The sequence below is a fragment of the Eschrichtius robustus genome, chromosome 8, assembly GCF_028021215.1.
Source record: "Eschrichtius robustus isolate mEscRob2 chromosome 8, mEscRob2.pri, whole genome shotgun sequence".
In the NCBI taxonomy this organism is placed as follows: domain Eukaryota; kingdom Metazoa; phylum Chordata; class Mammalia; order Artiodactyla; family Eschrichtiidae; genus Eschrichtius; species Eschrichtius robustus.
The window spans coordinates 9,689,251-9,708,798 of NC_090831.1; the positions used below are offsets into that span (position 1 = coordinate 9,689,251).

The 19,548-nt window shown below is 60.1% G+C and overlaps 1 protein-coding gene across 7 annotated transcripts; it reads right to left on the bottom strand.

The window, feature by feature from the left end:
* Window positions 1-319: 319 nt before the first annotated feature.
* Window positions 320-16,527, bottom strand: ZMIZ2 (zinc finger MIZ-type containing 2). Of its 7 annotated transcripts, XM_068550286.1 has the most exons (19): window positions 16,099-16,250; window positions 9,922-10,056; window positions 9,647-9,761; window positions 9,125-9,327; window positions 8,689-8,881; window positions 8,151-8,414; window positions 7,822-7,998; window positions 7,092-7,169; window positions 6,734-6,902; window positions 5,994-6,138; window positions 5,707-5,917; window positions 4,959-5,064; window positions 4,607-4,764; window positions 3,870-3,937; window positions 3,553-3,621; window positions 3,060-3,304; window positions 2,380-2,549; window positions 2,056-2,295; window positions 320-1,346 (listed from the first exon to the last, which is right to left on the bottom strand). In XM_068550286.1, exons 2-19 carry the CDS (start codon window positions 9,969-9,971, stop codon window positions 1,239-1,241), a joined length of 2,769 nt encoding a protein of 922 aa, XP_068406387.1. In that variant the 5' UTR covers window positions 9,972-10,056; window positions 16,099-16,250; the 3' UTR covers window positions 320-1,238. The 7 variants fall into 7 exon arrangements, with proteins under 7 accessions (XP_068406387.1, XP_068406384.1, XP_068406385.1 ...); XM_068550283.1 differs by lacking the exon at window positions 7,092-7,169 and having other exon boundaries at window positions 8,656-8,881; window positions 16,099-16,248; XM_068550284.1 differs by lacking the exon at window positions 7,092-7,169 and having other exon boundaries at window positions 16,099-16,247.
* Window positions 16,528-19,548: the final 3,021 nt, after the last annotated feature.

Consider the following 19,548-nt stretch of genomic DNA (forward strand, 5'->3'; position numbering starts at 1 on the left):
CTGCTGGACAGGAAGGCCCTCGGGGCGGCTCGGGGCAGCTAGCACACAGGCGAAGGCACTCGGTCCCGGCCCCTCCTGAGGCCTCTGGCCCCATAGCTGGCTCCCTGCCTGAGGCGAGCCCACGCAGTGACGCGGTGGCAGATGCGTCTCCCAGCCCTGGTGACACTTCACCAAACAGCTCTCCTGCCAAAGCCAACTTGGGAAATTCCAGGGACAAGGAAATTTACCCGGGGCTGCGAACAGCTGGGCCTTGGCTTGGAGCACGGAGCCCCACCCGGGCACGGGACGCAGGTGGAGCAGGAAGGAGGGACTCGCCAGGTCCACCACGAGGGAGTCCTTTAATAGAGATGAGCAGACAGGGGACACAGCTCGGCCCTGCACAGCTCCTCCTCCCCCACCTGGCGTGGCCCCAGGGTGGACATGGGAGAGGTGTGGTTTTAAAAAACACAGCGAGACCAATTCTTCACTTTCACAGAGAAGGGGAACTCGGGGGAGCCGCCTGCTGAAGAATCTGTACGGGGAGCCAAGTCCGAGCCCCGCCTCCAGCAGGGGGGACCTTGCTGCCGCCCACCCCTCCCCGCCTGCACAGGGCAAGGGCAGGAGCCCCCGGCTGCACAGAGGCCCAGCCACCCTACATCTGTCAGCGTTTCTACGCTACATACACTGTTGTGCTGTATGCTGTAGAGGCCCCACCCCCAGCGTCAGCCTGAAGCCTCGGGCAGGAGGAGGGACACCCCCCCGCCCCAGCCCCTGCCACAGGAGGCTGGGCGAGACGGGGCCCCGGGACAGAGCAGCCCCCGTCCTCGCCGGCCCAGGGCCAAGGGGTCATTGAAGTAAAAAGGTCAACGCTGGACAAGATGCAGGCCGGTGAGAGCAGGCAGGGGTCAGGGGGCCTGGGGCGAGGCTGAGGGGCAAGGGCGGCAGGTGTGCATGAACCAGGCAGGGCTGGACAAGCATGGGTGGGGTGCGGATGGGGCCAGGGCAGGGACAAGGGCGGGGCTGGGGATCTCATCAAAAACAGTTCTGCAGCTGCAAACTGGGCCAGCGAGCACCACCGCCCAGGGGTCCCCTCCCAGCCAGTGCAGGGCCGCCTCCAGCCTCCAGGGCCAGGCGACGGGGCACGTCCCGGCTCCAGGTGTACGTGTGGGGAGGGCCGCTGGTGTCAGGGGTGGCCGGGCTGGAGAGGAGGGTGTGTGACATCTGTGGGCATGTCCCCGTCGGCCAGGTGGTCGACAGGATCAGTTGTTCTCGAAGAGAGAGAGCAGGTCGTCATTGCTGTTTGTGGGGAGGTCGGGTGGGCCCAGGTAGGACAGCAGCTCGTCAGGGTTAGTCAGTTCTGGGAGCAGCTGAGGACAAAGCAAACCCGCCAGCTTTGGGCCTGGGTCCCCAGCCGGGGCCCCAGGCCCAGCAGGGATGCAGAGCACCCCTCACCCCGACACAGGCCGGCACTGGAGCCCCTCAGCCTGCTCTGCACAGGGGCTCTTCCAGCAAAAGACTGCTCTGTGACCAGGAATCACTTGTGACAAGCTGTCCAAGGACAACATGGGACACCCAGGACGTGAGGGGTCCCTAATGTGAACAGGGCGAATGCAGAAGGTGGGATCCCACTCCCTGGGATTTTCTGCTTTGTGCTGTGCTTTCCACATTTTTTCACGTTGAACTTTGTATTCGTTTATCATGGTCAAGGGACAGTTACCTGTCTTTCATGCACTGATTCTGGCTCACATACCACCTGTGAGTCAGACAGGTCAAATCAGACCCTAAGGCCAGGGTCACCAGCTACAAGCCAAGTCTTCTCAGGGACTCTGCCCATGCCACGGTGGCACCCAGGTCCCCAGGGCCAGGTGTCTGGACACAATCACCCCACGGCTACTCTGGATACCTCACACCCGTCAACAAAAGCGCTGACATCACCCGACCAGCTCTCCCCGCGTCTGGCAGTCACGGTGGTATCACTGTCCTCCCTTCTATGAAGCGTGTGGACCCTGGGATGACAGATAAGCCACACCCCAGCCCCGGCTCCAAGTGCTCCCCAGCACGGGGCCCAGTACTCACGTCCAGGGCCGGTTCCGGGGCCTCCCCTGCCCCAGACACGGGGGGCCCCATCATGCCTGTGGCAGCACTGAAGGCCAGCTCACCGATGGGACCCGAATTCACCGGGCCCAGGGGCTGCCGGGATGCCGGGGGAGGGTTTGGATGGTGCAGCTGGGGCCCTGGGGGGCCTCCAAGGTTGGGGGCGTGCAGCCCCGGAGGCCCAGGGTTATGCGCCGGGTCCAGGTGACCCGCTGGTGCCATCTGAAGGAGGAGAGAAGAACCTAGTAAAATGGCCCAGGGGCTCTCTGGGTGGACAGCTCCTCAGCCCCCCGACTTGGCACTGACCTGGCCTGGGAGGCAGGGGGCAGATTTCTCCGGTGTCAGGAGGCTACTGGGAACGTCGGATTGATAGGAGACAGGGGGTGGCCCCGGGGCGAACTCAGTAAGGGTCGGCGTGCTGGGCGTGGTGGGCGGGAAGGAGTCAGGGAACGTCCCGGGTCCCAGGAAGCTGGAACCTGAGAGAGGAGAGCCAGGTCCAGGTGAGGGCAGGGGGCTCATGCCGGTAGAGCACGGAAACAGGCCAGCCACAGCGTGGGCAGGACTCACTGAGCTCACCCAGATAACGTCTGACTTTATGGAAGTTGCTATTCGGCAAAGGGCATTTCTTCTCATTGCTGCTGGGGGAACTGGCTGATGACACTGCCAGGAGGCTGCGAGGGGACAGGAACGGGACCCACCACACCCAGACACTCCAACACGCGTGGTCGGACGGGGCCGGTCCATGGAAGTGTGCCAGCACAGACCTTTGCTCCAGACTACTGGGGAGGTGCGTGCAGCTGCAGCCGCAAGCCCTGCTGCCCATCCCCGCCGGCTGGGCCGAGGCTGCGCCTATGCCACCAAGTCCCCAACCAGGCCCCCAGGCTCGTGGCCCCCGGAGTGACACGTCCACAGGCGGCAGACTGGTGGGAGAGGACAGATCATTTGCCCAGGGCCATCTGCTTCTAGGGCGAGTCCCCTCTACTCACCCTGGCTGGGGTAATCGCCGGCAGCCGGGGCTGAGGGGGGCTGGAGGGGGGCGAAGGGCGCGGCCCCAGGGCCCAGGGCAGCGATCATCTCCATCACGCTGGGCATGAGCACGTGGGCGGGGCTCACGGTGCGGCAGCGCTTCAGCACCGGCCCGTCCGGCTCCTCCTTGACGTGCACGTCAGGCTTCACAGGCACTGGCTTCCAGCTGCACGTGGGGTCGATGGTGATCTCCTCGTAGTCAGAGCTGGGCGGGGACACGCGGGGCTGGTCACCACCTGTCCTGCTGCCTCTCCTGGCCCCGGGCCATTTTTAGGCAGACCTCCCACTCAAATGCTCGTGGCCACCCAGCACGTTCCACGTGCTTGTGGGCTGCGGGCCTGGCTCGGATGTGGATTCCATCCACGGCCTGGATCAGCATGGGGTGTCTCCCCACCTGTCCCAGGGCTGCCCCCTGCTGACCAAAGACGCCGGGGTTGCAGGAAGGAGACTCACTTCTGAATGTAAATGAGGATGCCCAACATGTACTGGTCCACCTCCAAGCCCTCCAGCAATGCCGTCTTGCTGTAGAAAACCAAGGGGACACACAGCTCAGAGGGCTGGCCCAACCTCCTCCCAGGCACAGGCCCTGTCACGTCTCAGCCCCCAGTGTGAGGTAACCCTGCGTGACGTCGCTGCCCTGAGCCACTCCGTCCCTCCTAGCCTGTGCTGTGAGCCCCACACCCGGCTTGTGGAAGGAAACGCCCATTAACAGCCTCAGAGGAAGTGCCACCCGCCCCCAGAGCCGTGGGGACCGTCTCTGACACACTCACTTGCACACGGGGCACCTCCAGGTCCCTCGCTCACAGTTGAGCTGTAAATAGGACTCCAAGTCGAAGCACTGCAGAGAAAGGGCGAGACAGTTCCTCACACTGGGGCTGGGGCAACCCGGCCACGCTCTGTGGTTTCAGGAACTTGGGGCGTATTTACTGCATGTGTGAGAAGGCTCGGCTCCCAGGCTTTCACTACGGCATCGTCCTAACAGATGTAAGAGACGGGACAGCCTACGCAGCCCTCCCTCGGAACGACGTGTGGCCAAAGCAAGAACTGGGCAGCTGTGCTGACAGGGAATGACCTCCAGGACGTGGCGTGGAGGAAAAAATGGCGCAGTGATGTTTACCGCTTATGTAACCAAAAGGTGGGCGGGGGGGGGGGGGGTGGGTGGAGGGTGTGTGTGCACGTACTTGTCTACACGCAGAGCGTTTCTGCAGAGACAAACCAAGGCGCTGCTCCTGGGGGCAGGGCGGGGAGAGGACAGCGCCCTGCATCCGGGATGCCGTTTAAAATCAAAATCGGAGCCCCGAGAACGCAGTAAAACGGCTGTTATACTTAGAATAATATTAGAAGAAACAAAAGCCCAGTCTGAGGGGAGAAGGCAGGGGAACCAGGCCACCTGCCCACTGGCCGGCCTGTCCTGTCACCTGCCAGCCGAGGTGCTCAGAGGCCACACCCGCTAAAGACAGTTAAAGGGCAACAGAAGTTCTGGCAAAGCTCTGCAGTGGCCACCTACCTGAATGTGGCGGCAGTCGTGGCCTCGGGCAGGGAGCTGGATCCTGCGGAAGGTGATGGGGCACTTGAGAGACACCTTGATGGCCGTCTGCTCCACCCCGTCCTCTCCGTTGGGCCCAGGGGTGCCAGGGATGGTGCCGCTGCTGAAGTTCCGCTTTACTGACATTGACAGGGGAAAGGAGGACGTGGGTGAGGGCCGCCAAGCGGGAGCCGGCCACTGCTGGCTCAGCACCTCCGGGGGGCATCCCAGGGCTGACTGCTGCTCCCTGCACGCAGCCCCCGCCCCAGAGGAGGCAGCCTTGTCTGTCATGGGGCCGGCTGCCTAGGGCCAGGGAGAGCAAGGGGCCACTCACTCTTGGTGATGCAGTGCTCGGCAGGCAGGAGGCGCTTCTTGAGGAGACCCTGCAGCACCGAGCGGACGGACGGCCGGTGCACCAGCTGCAGCACGAAGAGGTGGGACTGCAACAGGAGGATGCGGTCAGCGGGACGTGGCCCGGGGAGGCACATCGCAGGCCCGTTCTCCTCTTGTGGCTAATGCACAGGCAGGCCACCTGCTGCCCCTCCCCGGGGAGCCCAGGGGACCAGGCCCACACCTATCTGGACAGCTCACTGTGTGTCTGCACCAACCACGGCCTCTCCGTCGAAACACAATTATCTGAGAGGCCCCTGAAGGTGCCCTGCCTACAGCATCCACCTTTACCTACGCTGGTCCAAGTGGGAACATCCCAGAACTGCATCGGGGCGGCCCCACCTCTGCCCCCTCCCACCTGGGCTGACCAGTGCTGTGCGGCTAAGTGCACCCTGCCTCTTCTAGTCCTGGATCCGGAGACTGCTGGAACCTGAATGGCACCTTAACAAAGATCCAGGGTCAGCTGGCACTCAGGACCCTGTGAGCTTCCTCCAGGGAAGAGGCAGGCTCAGCTAGTTTCTCTTACATAATTAACACGAACATCAAATTTAGTTACTGAACCTAACCCGAAAGCAGCGAGGGCATTTTTATTTGAGACCCTTTACTTACAAGGCCCAGGATGGGAAGGAGGAGAGCCAGTGCCTTTTTCTTTAGCCATGACGCCCCAACCCAGCCCCGCGAAGGGCACTCACGCAGCAGCAGGCCGTGACGGTGATCTGGATGGTGTTGCGGCCCGGCTGGCACACGTGCTTCAGGTAGAGGGGCTTGTGGGAGGTCTTGTTGTCACCGCGCTCGATGGTGAGTGGGGTGGCGTTGACGCTGACCTGCACCGAGGCCGGCCAGTTGGTGTTCATCTGCCGGTCCTCGTGGTGGTAGCACTTGAACTGCAGCTCCAGGTCAGGCCTGCACGGGGAGGATGGATGCTGAGAGCGAGGGGGCGGTGCGAGGGGCTGCGAGCTGGGGGCGGGCACCCACTCACCTCAGCATCAGGGTCTTGTAGACGGAGTCACGGAGCTGGAAGGCGTGATTGCTCACGGCCAGGTTGTGCTGCAGGCGGAAGGGCTCCAGGACCACCCCATCCCGCACGGGGAAGGTCAGCCGCAGCTCGTCACAGGGGCCGCCGCCTGGAAGCAGGCCGTGCTGGTGTGAGCAGCCTGCCCCCGCCCCATCGCGGGGACCGCGGCCCCTCCTCCCCTTCCATGGGGCTGGGGCTTGGGCAGCATCTCCCCTGGGAGCCTGGGCTCGGCCTCCACCTCCAACAGGAACAGATCTTGGTGTCCCGCCATTCTGTCCTGCTTCAGTAGGAGCCCCGAGAATGATCCCTGAATCACGACCAGAGAACATGCCCCACCAACCCCAAAAGATGGTGCCTCTGGTGCTTTCAGAGGGGGTAGGAGGCAGAAGAGGTGTGAACGGGCCACCTGCCGTCACCCTAGTGCTCAAGCTAGGGTTTTAGGACCCGCAACTGCTGCTGCAGTGGTCTCCTGGAAAGCAGGAGTTCTTAACCAGGAGTGGGCTTCAGGGGGGCCCTGAGACCATACACAAACTTTGTGCACGTGGCTGTTTTTCTACAGAGAAGACGGATGCCTCAAATGGATTTGCAAAGAGGTCCATTAATAGAAAATGAAGATGAAGCCCCCCCCTCCGCCGCCCCCACCAAGGTCCCTGCAGGACTCTCTGGAGCTCTGCCCATCTGTCCTGAGAGCAGACCTCACTCACCAGGTGGTGACGGGTGCAAGCTGCTCACGCTGGGCTTGAGGTCGGGCAGGAAGGGAGACTTCACCTCCTGGCTGGTGGCCATGTAGGGGATGCTGCTGCCGGGGGTCATGGGCGGCGTGGGGCTCCCTGGCAGTGGGGAGCTGGGGTAGCCGGGGACGGAACGGGCGGGCTGTGGGGTTGAGCAAACAGTCAAGGTGGAGTGGTGTAGGGGTGGAGTTTGTTCTCGGAGCACCCAATGGGAACGGTCAGACCAGGAACGGGCAGGGAGTCCACGCTTCCTCCTGCCTGGGCGCCCTCTCTCCAGGCACCCACCCCGTGAGCCTCCCGCCCGCCGGCCCGCCTGCCCCGCCGCCCATACCCCCCTCAGGCTGGGCTGGCTGTAGCTGACGCTCCCCCCGTTGAAGCTGGCACCCTGCCCGCGGAACTGCTCTGCGGGCTGCAGGAGAGAAAACCGCGTGTGCCTGGGACTGCCGCCTGCCCCTGAGCCAGGGCCCTGGACTTGACCCTAGGAGAGGGCTGGGGACAGGGGGCCCACCACACGCACGGGTGTTGGCTTCTTTCTTCTTTATACACTTTTTGTGTCTTCTAAATAATCTACAGGGAGCACATGCTGATTTCATAATTTTAAGAATGACCACTACAGAAAAAGAGCTGACCCCACGCATCAGAGGGGTTTACGGGGAAGCCACAGAGAGGCCGAAAGGACACAGGTACACACAACTCTCCGCCCTCCAGCGGCACTCTTATCGCTCGGGCCCCTCCCCTCACGAGCTCCCGGCCCCTCTGGCCTGTCCCCTCGCTGGGCTTCTCTGCAGCAAGCAGAGGGGATGGGGACACTCAGGTGGCGTGGGTGCCTGCCTGCTGCTCCCTATGCCGAAGCTCACAGAGGGCCTTTCATACCTGGACTCCCCTCCTGGGAGCTGCCCTACGCTGATCAGGGCCCCCGGGAAGCTCCTGGTTGCTCGGTCACCCAAGCACACGCGAGCCCACTCCCCAGCCAGCCCCGGCTGCCACAAGGTCCGCCTGTGTCCCACAGGGCTTGGCGTGGACCAGCAGGGGCTGCAGAGGCCCGGGAGGAGCGGCCCTACCTTGTAGTGCAGTCCCGCGGGGCTGGGGGTGGACAGGGACGGGCCCGCGCCCTGCTGCAGGGGCAGCCTGTGCCCAGGGTAGGAGGACGGGGCGGGGGGCTGCCCGGGGCCAGGCGCGTACTGGGTGGCGGCGGGCGTGTACTGGCCTCCTGGCAGGTACTGCTGCCCGGGATACACCTGAAGGAGGAAAGAGGCAAAATGGCCAGAAGAGGTATTGGGGAAGCCCGTTCCCGGGGAGGGATGGCGGTACCCACCCTGTCAGGCACAGCCCGTTCTCCCTCCACACAACGGCTCTGAGGGCGCTTGGGGTGGGGGGCCTGGCCACTCACCTCACTGGAGTAGGCTCTCTTGACGCCCTGTCGGGGCAGGGGCTGGGCCTGGGGGGGCCCAGGGTACCCGTGCTGGGGCAGGCGCTGCCCTGCATACAGGGGCGCCAGGCCTGCTGCCCGGGTGGGGTTCATGCCCATGGGGCTCATGCCAGAGGGGCCCATCAGCCCTCCCACGCTGGCAGGGTTCATGCTGCTGGGGACACTGGGCCCCCGGGGACCGCCGTGCTGCAGGAACTGGCTGTTAAAAGACTGTCCGGCCCCCATCTGGGAAGAGAAGAGAGGAACCATCCAGGCCTTACCCACCACTGTGGGCGCCAGCCTTGTGCCCGCCCCCTGCAGGCGGGCTCCCCCCTCGCCCCGCCCCCCCCCCACGGCCCGGGTCCTCTCCCCTCAGCTCCCCACTCCTTTCCCGCCTCATCTTCATCGGCCCCGGCACACAGCGTGCGTGTCCCCAAGGCCTCATTCCTGGCTGCCTGACAAGTCCCTGCCTTCTGGACCAACGCACACGGGCCGCACAGGAGGAGCTGCGGGGCCTCACCGCTCCGTACTGGCTCAGCTCCTGGCTCTGCTTCTCCTGGAGGGCGGCCACGGTGGCCGTGGCCGTGGCTGTGGCCGTGGCGGCAGCAGCAGCCACGGCAGCAGCTGCCGCCGCTTGAGTGAAGTCGGTGGAGGGCCGTGCGGCGTGTGAGGGGAGGCCCAGGCTCCCCGGCCCCCCCGGGCCACCCGCATACCTGTAACAGACAGATGGCTCGGCTCAGAAGCGCTCCCCTGCCACCTCCCGGGGGGTACACGGCACCCGAGGGGAGCCCCATTCTTTCCCACACCCGCCCCTCGTTAGCTCGGGAGCCAGCAGGAGCAGCAGAGATGCCACGTTCAACACATCAGTGTCACACAGCTCCCAGACGCCCAGCAAGTTAGCAGCGTCGCCCCCAGAGGGCTCCTAGCACGCCTGCCAGGGGAGGGGTCCTGCTTACCCAGTGGTGAAGCCGGGGCCCCCGGGGTAGCCCCCGCGGCCGTACACCCCTTGCTGCACGTAGCCCTTGTTGGCACCGCCCTCACCGAACGCCTGCTGTCCCAGGCACTGTGGGGAGTTCAGGGCAGAGCTGCCGCCTGCCATGCCGGGCATCATGGAGCTGCCGGGGGGGCTCCCTGCGGGGCCCATAGGGTTCCCCAAAACCTACAAGGAAGCAAGAAGCACTAAAGGACACCATCCAAACAACTTGCTTCATGCCGTGGTCCTAAAGTGCTGGAAAGGAGAGGCCGGGCAGGTGAGGAGGTGGAGGTGGGGGCAGAGGGGAGGGTGGCCCAGTCGGGGGGGCAGCTGCTCACAGGTGGGGTGTGGAGGCCAGATGAAGACAGGAGGAGGAGATCCCACGCCACGTGTGAAAGAACTGGTCTCTAAGGATGTGGGAGACTCAGGAAGCCCTGGCTCCACTTCTCCGAGATCTCAGGGGGACTCTGGTGCCTCTCGGGGCGGGGCCCAGGTGTGGGCTCACCTGGCTCTGCGCCGCGTTGCCGACTCCCCACACGGTTGTGACCACGGACAGCGATCCTGCTGGCTGAGTGGCACTCTGTTGCCAAGGCACCGCCTCATAAGCGAATGGACCATCACTGCAAGGAGAGGGGCAGGCGGGGAGGCTCGGTCAGGAGGCCGCAGGTGCCTAGAACCCCACCTGGGAAGAAGCGAAGGCTGGGAGCAGAGGGGTCCCGCTCTACCACCCACCCGTGTCCTGGGGCCCGAGAGGGGAGGGCAGCAGGAGACCCCACTCACCCGTGTGGCGCGGGGGGCAGGGCGGGTTTCATGGGGTTCATGGGGTTCATTGGCTTGGGAGCAGCCTAAAGGCCAGGTCTGTGGGTGGCAGGAAGCAGCCCTCGCTGGTGCTTACGTGGGACTCAGATGCTCTGGCTGCTAGGACAGGAGGGAAGGAAGTCAGTGGAGATGCCGCCGGGAGATGCCTGTCAGCACCAAGCCCCGTCCTTCCTCTGTTCCAAGCGTTGAAGGGTAGGGCAGGTGAGACCGGGACCCGGGGACCCGCTCAGGGGGCTCAGGGCAGCCCGGCATTGGCCCTACCCGCATTGCCCACCCTGGCAGATCTCTGCCCTCCCCAGCCCCAGCCCGGAAGCCAGCACTGACCCTTTCTGGCCGGGCCCTGGCACCTGGAGCCCCCAGAACGGTTCTGGAAGTAGGCTTTCTGATCCCCCAAACTTTCCACGTTCTCCCTCCCCGACACACGAAAGCCTGGATACGCATAAAAGCCAGGGGACATCCAGGACCCAGCTGCCAGAATCCCCCGCCTCCACCCCACCCGAGGCCCGGGGGCGGAGGACAAGGCCAGAGGCCGATGGAGGGCCAGCCAGCAGGCGTCACCTGCTCAGGGTCTAGGGCCCGCCCACTATGGGGAGGGGCCTCTGCAGGCCGGGTGGTGGGGGGTGGGCCGCAAGGTCAGCTAACCTGCAGCCTGGGGCCGGGCGGGGGGGAGCGGGACGCCTGCCGGAACTAGGTGTGGAGCCAGCAGCCCATCCCTGGCTGGCAGCCCCACAGCCCCAGGGCTTCTCCCCAGGGCAGCAGAAGGGCGATGTGCACACAGGGGCAAGGCGGGCAGAATGACCCCCACAGATCGCGGTGACACTCACGGTGAGCTCCCAACAAGGCGGGGACGCACACACAGCGCAATGGGCGAAGGGTTGGTGGGCACCCAACGGACGTGGCAAGGGGCCAGTGGGGACACAGCAGCCGTGGCCGGGGGACACGCATGGAACCTGTGTGCTTGTGCCGGGATGGGGCACCGCTTCCTCCCACTATGTGGGGCTGGCTCTCTTCCCCTTAGCACCTCCGAAAACGAGCAAGGCAGCGGCTGGCTGGTCCTCCCGGCTGCCAACGCCTTCCGACACCTCCACAAGCAAACCCTTCACCAACCAGGCCTAGGGCCCTTGCTGGCACCGCCAGGGCCACCTCCCACGCACACCTCCACCCAGCCTAACCACAGAGGCACGCTGGCTGTGGTTCTCAGGGGGTCTCCGGGGAGGCCCGTCTGCCTTCTTTGGGTCGAGGTTCCATCCTAGAGCACCACTGCCTTTTAGGGGCTGCAAGGCCTCACGCACACAGACACACCACCTGGGCAAGCTAACTTCTGATGGCTCAATCCCGCCGCCTCAGCACTCACGGTGCCACCCACCCAACCCCAAGGCTCGCATTCCTGAGTGCTGACCAGGACCTCACGATCAGGGCAGCCCAAGCGAGGCAGGATTATATCATCACGTCCTCTGCAAATACACTCCTGAAGGCGGCACGCTGGGGACGAGTCCCTGACCAGGGCCCCAGTGCAGGTGAGGGATACAGTGGGGGCTGTGACTTGGGCCCAAGGCCTCCCACAGAGCACTGGGGTGAGTGGTTCCCAGAATCGCAGCAGAGCCAGGGCTGGGAGGGAAGGTGACGGACCGGTCAGACAAGAGGAGGAGTGAGGCAGCTGGCGTGCCTGCCCACCTCACGCCTGGCCCTGCTCTCCTTCCTGACGCCCCTCCCAGAGGAGTCGGGCCCCAGACCACATGCCAACCAGGAAGCAAAGGCCAAAAAAGCAGGAGGCCGGTGGCTCCAGAAGGCTCAGGGGCCCCTGGACTCAGCCCTCGGAGCCAGAATCACCCAGCCAGGCAAGGGAAGGCTGGCTGTCCCCAGTGAGGACAACCACCAGGATGGTGACACTGCAGTGGGAGGTTGGGGGCGGGGAGCGCTGCCAACAGCCGGAAACGCCCCCTAAACCTGCTGAGTGGGGCCTGGAGCAACACGCAGCGTTTTCAGGACTTAGAATATAGGTGGGCTACTCTAGACTGTGGTATTGGCAGAAGGACAGACACATAGGTCAATGGGACAAACTAGAGAACCCAAGACAGACCCAGACAAGAGTTTCTGACAAAGGTGCAAAAAACATGCACTGGGGGAAGGACAGCATTTTCAACGAATGTGCTGGAGCTATTGGACATTCACAAGCAAAAGACAAAAACAAAACAAAACAAAAAACCCCTAAACTTCACATCTTATACAGAAACTAACTCGAAGTGGGTCACAGATTTAAATGTACAGCACAAAACCGTAAGAACTTTCTTAGATTTGACACCAAAAGCATGATCCATAAAAGGAAAAACTGAAAACTTTTGTTCTGTGAAAGACCCTGCTAAGAGGATGAAAAGACAAGCTGTAGACTGGAAGAAATACCTGCAAGCCACATATCTGACAAAAGACTAGTATCTAGAGTATATAAAGAATTCTCAAAACGCGAAAGTTAAAAAAAATTAGAAAATAGGCAAAAGACACAAAAAGACATTTCACCAAAGAAGAAATACAGATGGCAAATAAGCACATGAAAAGATGTTCAACATCACTGGCCATCAGAGAAATGCAAATTAAAACCACAATGAGGTATCACTACACACCTATCACCATGGCTAAAATAAGAAATAGTGATACCACCAAATAAATGCTGGCTAGGAGAAACTGGATCTCTCGTGCATGGCTGGTGGGAATATAAAATGGTACAACCACTCTGAAAAACGATTCGGTAGTTTCTTATAAAACTAAGCATGCAGCTACTATACAACCCAGCAGCTGCACTCCTGAACATGTATCTCAGAGAAGTGTAAACTTATGTTCACACAAAAATCTGTACGTGAATGTTTCCAGCAGCTTTATTCCTAATAGCCAAAGAATGGAAACCCACATGTCCCTCAGCGGTGAAGAGTTAACCAACTGTGAGCCTGGAGGCATAAAAAGGAAGAGCTACTGATACAGGCACCAACCTGCAGGAATCTCTAGAGAATCATGCTGTGTGGAAAAAGCCAGTCCCCAAAGGTTACACACTGTATGATTCCCTTTATATAACATCCTTGAAATGACGAAATTATAGAAATGGAGAGCACACTGGTGGTTGCCAGGGGTTAAACGTGGGGAGAAGGGAAGCGAGTGAGAATATAAGAAGGTGGGGATGGAAATACATGTATCTCAACTGTATTGACGGAGTTAGTACCCTCCTGTGATATTGTGCTACAGTTCTGCAAGATGTTACCACTAGGGAAAGCCAGTAAAGGATACAGGGCTCTCTGTGTTATTTCTTATTATAAATCTATAATTCTCTCAAAATAAAAATTTATTTAATGTACAACCATGACCAGCTCTCTCTCCCCACAGAGATGCCCAGGGCAATCCTTTCCCAAAGCTGGTTGGATTGGCCAGGCCCACTCTGCTGTCCCGGAAGCAAAGGACAGGGAAGAGCGGGAGGGAGACGGGAAGACAGGCCCCCTGGCCTGGGTCAGAGCCTCAGGGCAGGTGGTGCACGCCCGAATCTGGGACTGCTCAGCCCCACTCTGAGTTCGCAGCATGGGGTGGGGCCTAAGACGTGCATTTCTAACAAGTCTGCAGGTGCTGCCGCTGCTGGTACTGGGACCACAGTCTGAGAGCCCTGGGGAGCTGGGGAGGAGGGGGACAGGGCAGGTGCAGGGCGGGGGCCCCCGTGGAGGGTGCTGGCCTGGGGCCCAGGGCAGCTTCCTACATCACGTGACTCTGGGGAATTCCACCCCCACGACTTCTCTGCTGTGGACGAGACCACAGACATTTCCAGTTCCCCCTGAGCTTTCTGTGCGGGGGCAGTGACTTCCTGACTTCCTGCCAAGCTCCTGAACCAAGTCTGGTCTCCTCCCTGAGAAGCCCCAAACTCTCCAGGTCAGGGACCCCGTGACCCTCTGCTCCTGACAAAGGGAGAGGCATGCTGTGAGCGCAGACCCTCCTCCCACCTCCTGGCCTCAGAGGCAGAGGTAAGAAAGAGCTTGGGTGTGTGTGCCTCCTGCCAGCTGGGGGCTCTCCCTGTACACGGACACTCGCTGGAAGCCAGGACCTCGGCTGAACGTCCTGGCTTGAGGTCAGTCTAGAAGGCCACAGGGCTTTCTGGGGGTCAGATTACATCTTCCTCCCGAAAAAGAGCTACAGACAGCTCACTACCCAGACCCTTCTTCCCCAGGACCTCACAGCGCCTGCACCGCAGTCTCCAAAGGCAGACATTAACATGGGTCAGCCCTCTTCTACCTCCGCTCCATTACCCCGGCCTAGTCACCCAGGAGCAGCAGGCCCCGCGACACACCACCCGACCCCAGGAGGGCAGGGACTCGCTGCCTCCCCCCGCAGCAGGGGGTCCCAGCCAGAGGAACACCGGACACGCTCAGAGAACGGAGAATGACAGCTCGAGCATCGCAGGACACAAAGGGGGGGGCTCACATGCTCCAGTGGCTGAAAGTCCTGCCCCTCTACTTGGGAGGCCACACACTGACTGGCCGTAAGTGTTAAGAGTTCATCCAGGGGCTACCCTGGTGGCGCAGTGGTTGAGAATCCGCCTGCCAATGCAGGGGACACGGGTCGAGCCCTGGTCTGGGAAGATCCCACATGCCGCGGAGCAACAAAGCCCGTGCGCCACAACTACTGAGCCCGCGTGCTGCAACTACTGAAGCCGGCGCGCCTAGAGCCCGTGCTCCACAGCAAGAGAAGCCACCGTAATGAGAAGCCCACGTACTGCAATGAAGAGTAGCCCCCGCTCGCTGCAACTAGAGAAAGCCCGCGCGCAGCAACGAAGACCCAACACAGCCAAAATAAATAAATTAAATAAACTAATTAAAAAAAAAAAGAGTTCATCCAAAATGCCCAGGAATGAGCATTTCTGAATGGCCCAGGTGTGGGTCATTTCAGAGAACAGTTGAAGGGTTGCACTCTTCTGGGCCTCAGTTTACAATGTGTAAAATAGGTACGTGGTGGTCACTCTAGGACTAGGAAAAGGGAGAACACGTGACCACCTTTAAGTCATCAGCCCCGGCTCCCATCCTGGACCCAAGCGCTAGTGGACACTCCATGGGGAGGCCTGGCTGCCCCTGGCGACCAATCCAATGAGCAGAAATCCTCCCCAGGCATACCCTACCAGTCTTTCATGAGTGGCTCTGAATCTGTCATTCATCATCTCACCTTTCTCTTCCCAGCCACGAACCACCCTCTGGGTGTGACAAGTCCCCAAGGCCAGTACTCACTGGGTGAGGCTGAGATTCCTTCACTTATCCTGTTACCTCTCTCAAGCTTCTTCAAGGGAAGCTCTCTGGTTCTAGTATGACAGGATTTGGTGGGTGAGTCTGTGTTCGCCCTATCAACTGTCTTACAGATCGAGTCACATGTTCTGTGTATTTCCCTGTGAAATCTTCTGAGATAATATTATACGAATGACTTAAAGACATCACTATGGATATTCTGCAACTATCGGGAAGAGAATATGGAGAGCAGGCTGTAGGGGAGCAGGTCGGGGGGAGGTGGGGAAGGTCCGGAGGAGCAGGGCAGGGGTAGCAGGGTAGCGGGGTTGGGGGGGACAGGGCAGCGGGGAACAGATGCGGGAGGCTAGGGCAAGACACGCCGGCGGGCAGGACACCCTCCCGCCTGAGCTTCAATATGCCCTGTTGGGAACAGGGTATCTCCACCAAAAGCACGGCTGGGGGCTGGAAGGTCAGGGTCGCCAGCCCCAGAGCATATCTCCGTGGACCTTACATCCGCGTGCCGGCGGCGCGCACGGCCCGGAGGGGCCCAAAAGGTGAGCCTTCAGGCCACAGCGCGGAGAAGAGGCAGCGGGACCAGCTTGGGCGAGGGCCCGGGTCAGCCTCCTGCCCCAGACCCCTCGGGCGCTCGGCCGGATTCCGGCCAGCCCCAACAAAGGCTCAGGTGAAGGGTCGCCTCGGCGCGCACGGGGCCAGTCGGCCCAGAACCACGACGCACGCGCGGCAGGTGCGGCAGGTGGGCGGCAAGGCCGGCTCCAGCCCCGCCGGGGCCCCGCCGAGGCGCTGCAGAGCCGGGCCCGGGGACGCCGCACCTGCCGCCGCCCGCACCTGCCGCACCTGCCGCCCCCGCCGCCCGCACCTGCCCGCCCGGTCCGCTCACCTCCAAGCGGCCCGGCCCGGCCCCTCGCCGCCGCGGCACCCGGCCCGCGCCGCTCCATGCGCTCAGCCCGCCCTCAGCGCCGCCCGCCGCCCCGGGGCCGCCACCGTCCGCGCCATCTCGCCGCCGCCCGCTCCGAGGGCACAATGGAGCCGCCGCGCTGCTCATGCATATGCATGACGCCGCGCGCCGGCCCCGCCCCCAGGCCAGAGCAGTGGAGCCCCGAGCCGGCGCTCAGGAGCGAGTGGCCGCGGGCCTGCGCAGGCCAGGGCGGCGGGCCGGGCGGCGGGCCGGGCGGGGGCGGGGAGGGGGCGGGGCGGAGAGGGAGGGCGGGTTGGGGGCGACCTGCGCTCCCCGCCCTCTTCACACCTTTCCAAACGCGGCGTCTGCAGAGTCACCCGCGCTTCCTCTTCGTTCTCCGCCGGGGCGGGGCGGAGGAGGCGGGTCCAGGAAGAGGGCGGGTCCAGGAGGAGGGGTGGGACGGGGCGGGGCCTAGAAGAGGGCGGGGCCTGCGGAGGTGACCGGGTGTCAACCGGCCACTTCTGGGAGGGGTCTTGTAAGGAAAACCACACGGAACCGAACAACTCACTTTCCTCGCTGTTCTTCCCTCTTCCCAGAGGGCGGCCCTGTTGAAGCATTCTAAAAGTCACTCGAGTTCTAGCCAGATGAAGCAACCTCTGATCAGTTGGCATCTTCATATGCTGTTAGCAGCCTTTATTTGCAACTATTTTCTACCCTTCCTTTAGGAAGACCACATTCTCCCGATTACCCACAATTTTTTTATTGTGGTAAAATACAATATCAAAGTTTACCATCTTAACCAGTTGTAAGTGTACAGTGGCATTAAGCACATTTCCCACTGTTGTGTATCCATCACCACCATCCATCTCCATAGCTTTTTCATCTCCTAAAACTGACACTCTGTACTCATCAAACAATAATTCCTCATCCCCTTCCCACCCACAATTTTACTTTCTGTCTCTGAATTTGACTACTCTAGGGACCCGATAGAAGTGGAATCATACAGTATTTGTTTGTGACTGGCTTATGTCCTGAAGTTTCATCCATGTTGCAGCTGGCATAATTTCCTTCCTTTTTAAGGTTGAATAATATTTCATTGTGTGTGTATACCACATTTTGTTTATCCATTCCTCTATCAATGGATGCCTCACAATTAACTTTTTTTAAAATTTTTATTTATTTGGCTGCGCCGCGTCTTAGTTGTGGCATATGGCATCTTTGTTGTGCCGTGCGGGAACTTTAGTTGTGGCATGTGGGATCTAGTTCCCTGACCAGAAATCCAACCCGGCCTCCTGCATTGGGAGTGCAGAGCCTTAGTTACTGAACCACCAGGGAAGTCCCACAATTAACTTTTTTTTTAAAAAACAATTCTTCAGTTTTATTTATTTATTTATTTAATTTGGCTGCATTGGGTCTTTGTTGCTGAGCGGGAGCTTTCTCTAGTTCCGGCCAGCGGGGGCTCCTCTTGTTGCGGAGCACGGGCTCTAGGCACGTGGGCTTCAGTAGTTGTGGTATGCGGGCTCCGTAATTGTGGCTTGTCCCACAATTAACTTTTAATATTGCTGAAATTTCTTCCCTCAAGGCTATCTGAACCCTGTGCTCTGTATCTTTTGAGAACCATTACTTCATTGAACAAATATGGCCGGCCTGCTGTGTGCCAGTCACTGGTCTGTGCTCTGAATGCCCCAGTGACCACGTTTGAAAGTCCTCTCTGGCCCCACTAGAAGGGACAAAGAGAAGGAAATGACTCATCAGGTAACAATGTTTCCATCAGGGCAAGGGTTAGGAAGAAAAATAAAGCAAGACCGGAGGATGGGAATGCTGGGAAATGGGAGGGGGGAATTCTCTAGAGAGCTGGCCCAGAGAAGAGACAGCGTGAAGGGGGAGGCAGGCCCCATGGAACCTGACCCTCTTCTGCCTCCAAGAGGCTGTGAGTTTGGGGGAGTTGCAGGCAGGTTCCTGGAAGAGGCCAGAAGTGGCCACACCAGGGTGCTGCATTTGAACTCTGCAGGCAGCTCTGTTACCTCCTCCCAGTGCCACTGGGAGATGCTGTTTGGTGCCCACTCCCATCTTTGATTATGTGGATTGTTAGAAGAGTCTCCCTTAGGGGACTTCGCTGGAGGTCCAGTGGTTAAGACTCTGCTCTTCTGGGACTTCCCTGTGGCGCAGTGGTTAGAATCTGCCTGACAACACAGGGGACATGGATTCGAGCCCTGGGCCGGGAAGATCCGCGGAGCAACTAACCCCGTGTGCCACAACTACTGAGCCCACGTGCCACAACGACTGAAGCCCGCACACCTAGAGCCCATGCTCCGCAACAAGAGAAGCCACTGCAATGAGAAGCCCATGCACCGCAACGAAGAGTAGCCCCTGCTGGCCGCAACTAGAGAAAGCCTGCATGTAGCAATGAAGACCCAACGCAGCCAAAAATAAATAATAAATAAATAAATAAATATAAAAGACTCTGCTCTTCCACTGCAGGGGCCGCAGGTTCAATCCCTGGTCAGGGAACTAAGATCCTGAAAGCCATGCAGCCAAAAAAAAAAGTCTCCCTTATTTACTGGAAAAAATCTGCCTCCCTAAAATCTCCCTTCTACAACTGTATAAAATGAGAATCCTCATTTTGGTATTTGACAGCTCTTCAGGTATTAGAAGAAACTTGCTCCCTTGGAATCTGCTGTTGGAAGACAAACACGCCCAGTTCTTTAAGTGTTAACAGCCACAGGATTTCCAGACCCCATTCGGATTGGCCACTCTCCTTCAAATGCACGACAGTTAGACAGTATCCTTTTAAAAGTGACACTGAGGGACTTCCCCCGTGGTCCAGTGGTAAAGAATCCACCTTCTAGTGCAGGGGACGCAGGTTGGAACCCTGGTCGGGGAACTAAGATCCCACGTGCCATGGGGCAACTAAGCCGGCGCGCCACAACTACTGAGCCCAAGCACTCTGGAGCCCGCCCGTTACAACTAGAGAGAGAAAAACCCACACGCCACAAGTAGAGAGAAGCCCACACACCACAACGAAGAGCCCACATGCTACAATGAAAGAGCCTGCATGCCGCAATGAAGGTCCCGCGTGCCGCAACTAAGACCTAATGCAGCCAAAAATAATTTTAAAAAGTAAAAAAAAAAAAAAAAAAAAAAAAGTGACACAGAGAAGGGAACACAATATTCTACATGTGGCCCGCCTAGCACAGCATGGGGGCTTCTGTGGGCCTGCTCTTTCCTGCAGTGAATGTGGCCTAAACCTGAATTTGTTTTTTAACCAGGACCTTCAGTTATTATGAATGGCTCTTAAGCACAGTAGTTTGACATGTTCTCGGCTTGCAAAACTAACTTTTAAAAGAAAAAACGGGCTTCCCTGGTGGCGCAGTGGTTGAGAATCTGCCTGCCAATGCAGGGGACACGGGTTCGAGCCCTGGTCTGGGAAGA

Excerpts from the sequence above, each read along its gene's own strand:
- ZMIZ2 (XM_068550286.1), bottom strand. The coding sequence starts at position 9,971 with ATGAACCCCATGAACCCCATGAAACCCGCCCTGCCCCCCGCGCCACAC. Across the intron at positions 4,765-4,958 it reads CGAGCACTGCATCACCAAGA|TAAAGCGGAACTTCAGCAGC; the intron begins GTGAGTGGCCCC and ends TGTCAATGTCAG. Across the intron at positions 2,550-3,059 it reads CGGCGATTACCCCAGCCAGG|GTTCCAGCTTCCTGGGACCC; the intron begins GTGAGTAGAGGG and ends CTCCTCTCTCAG.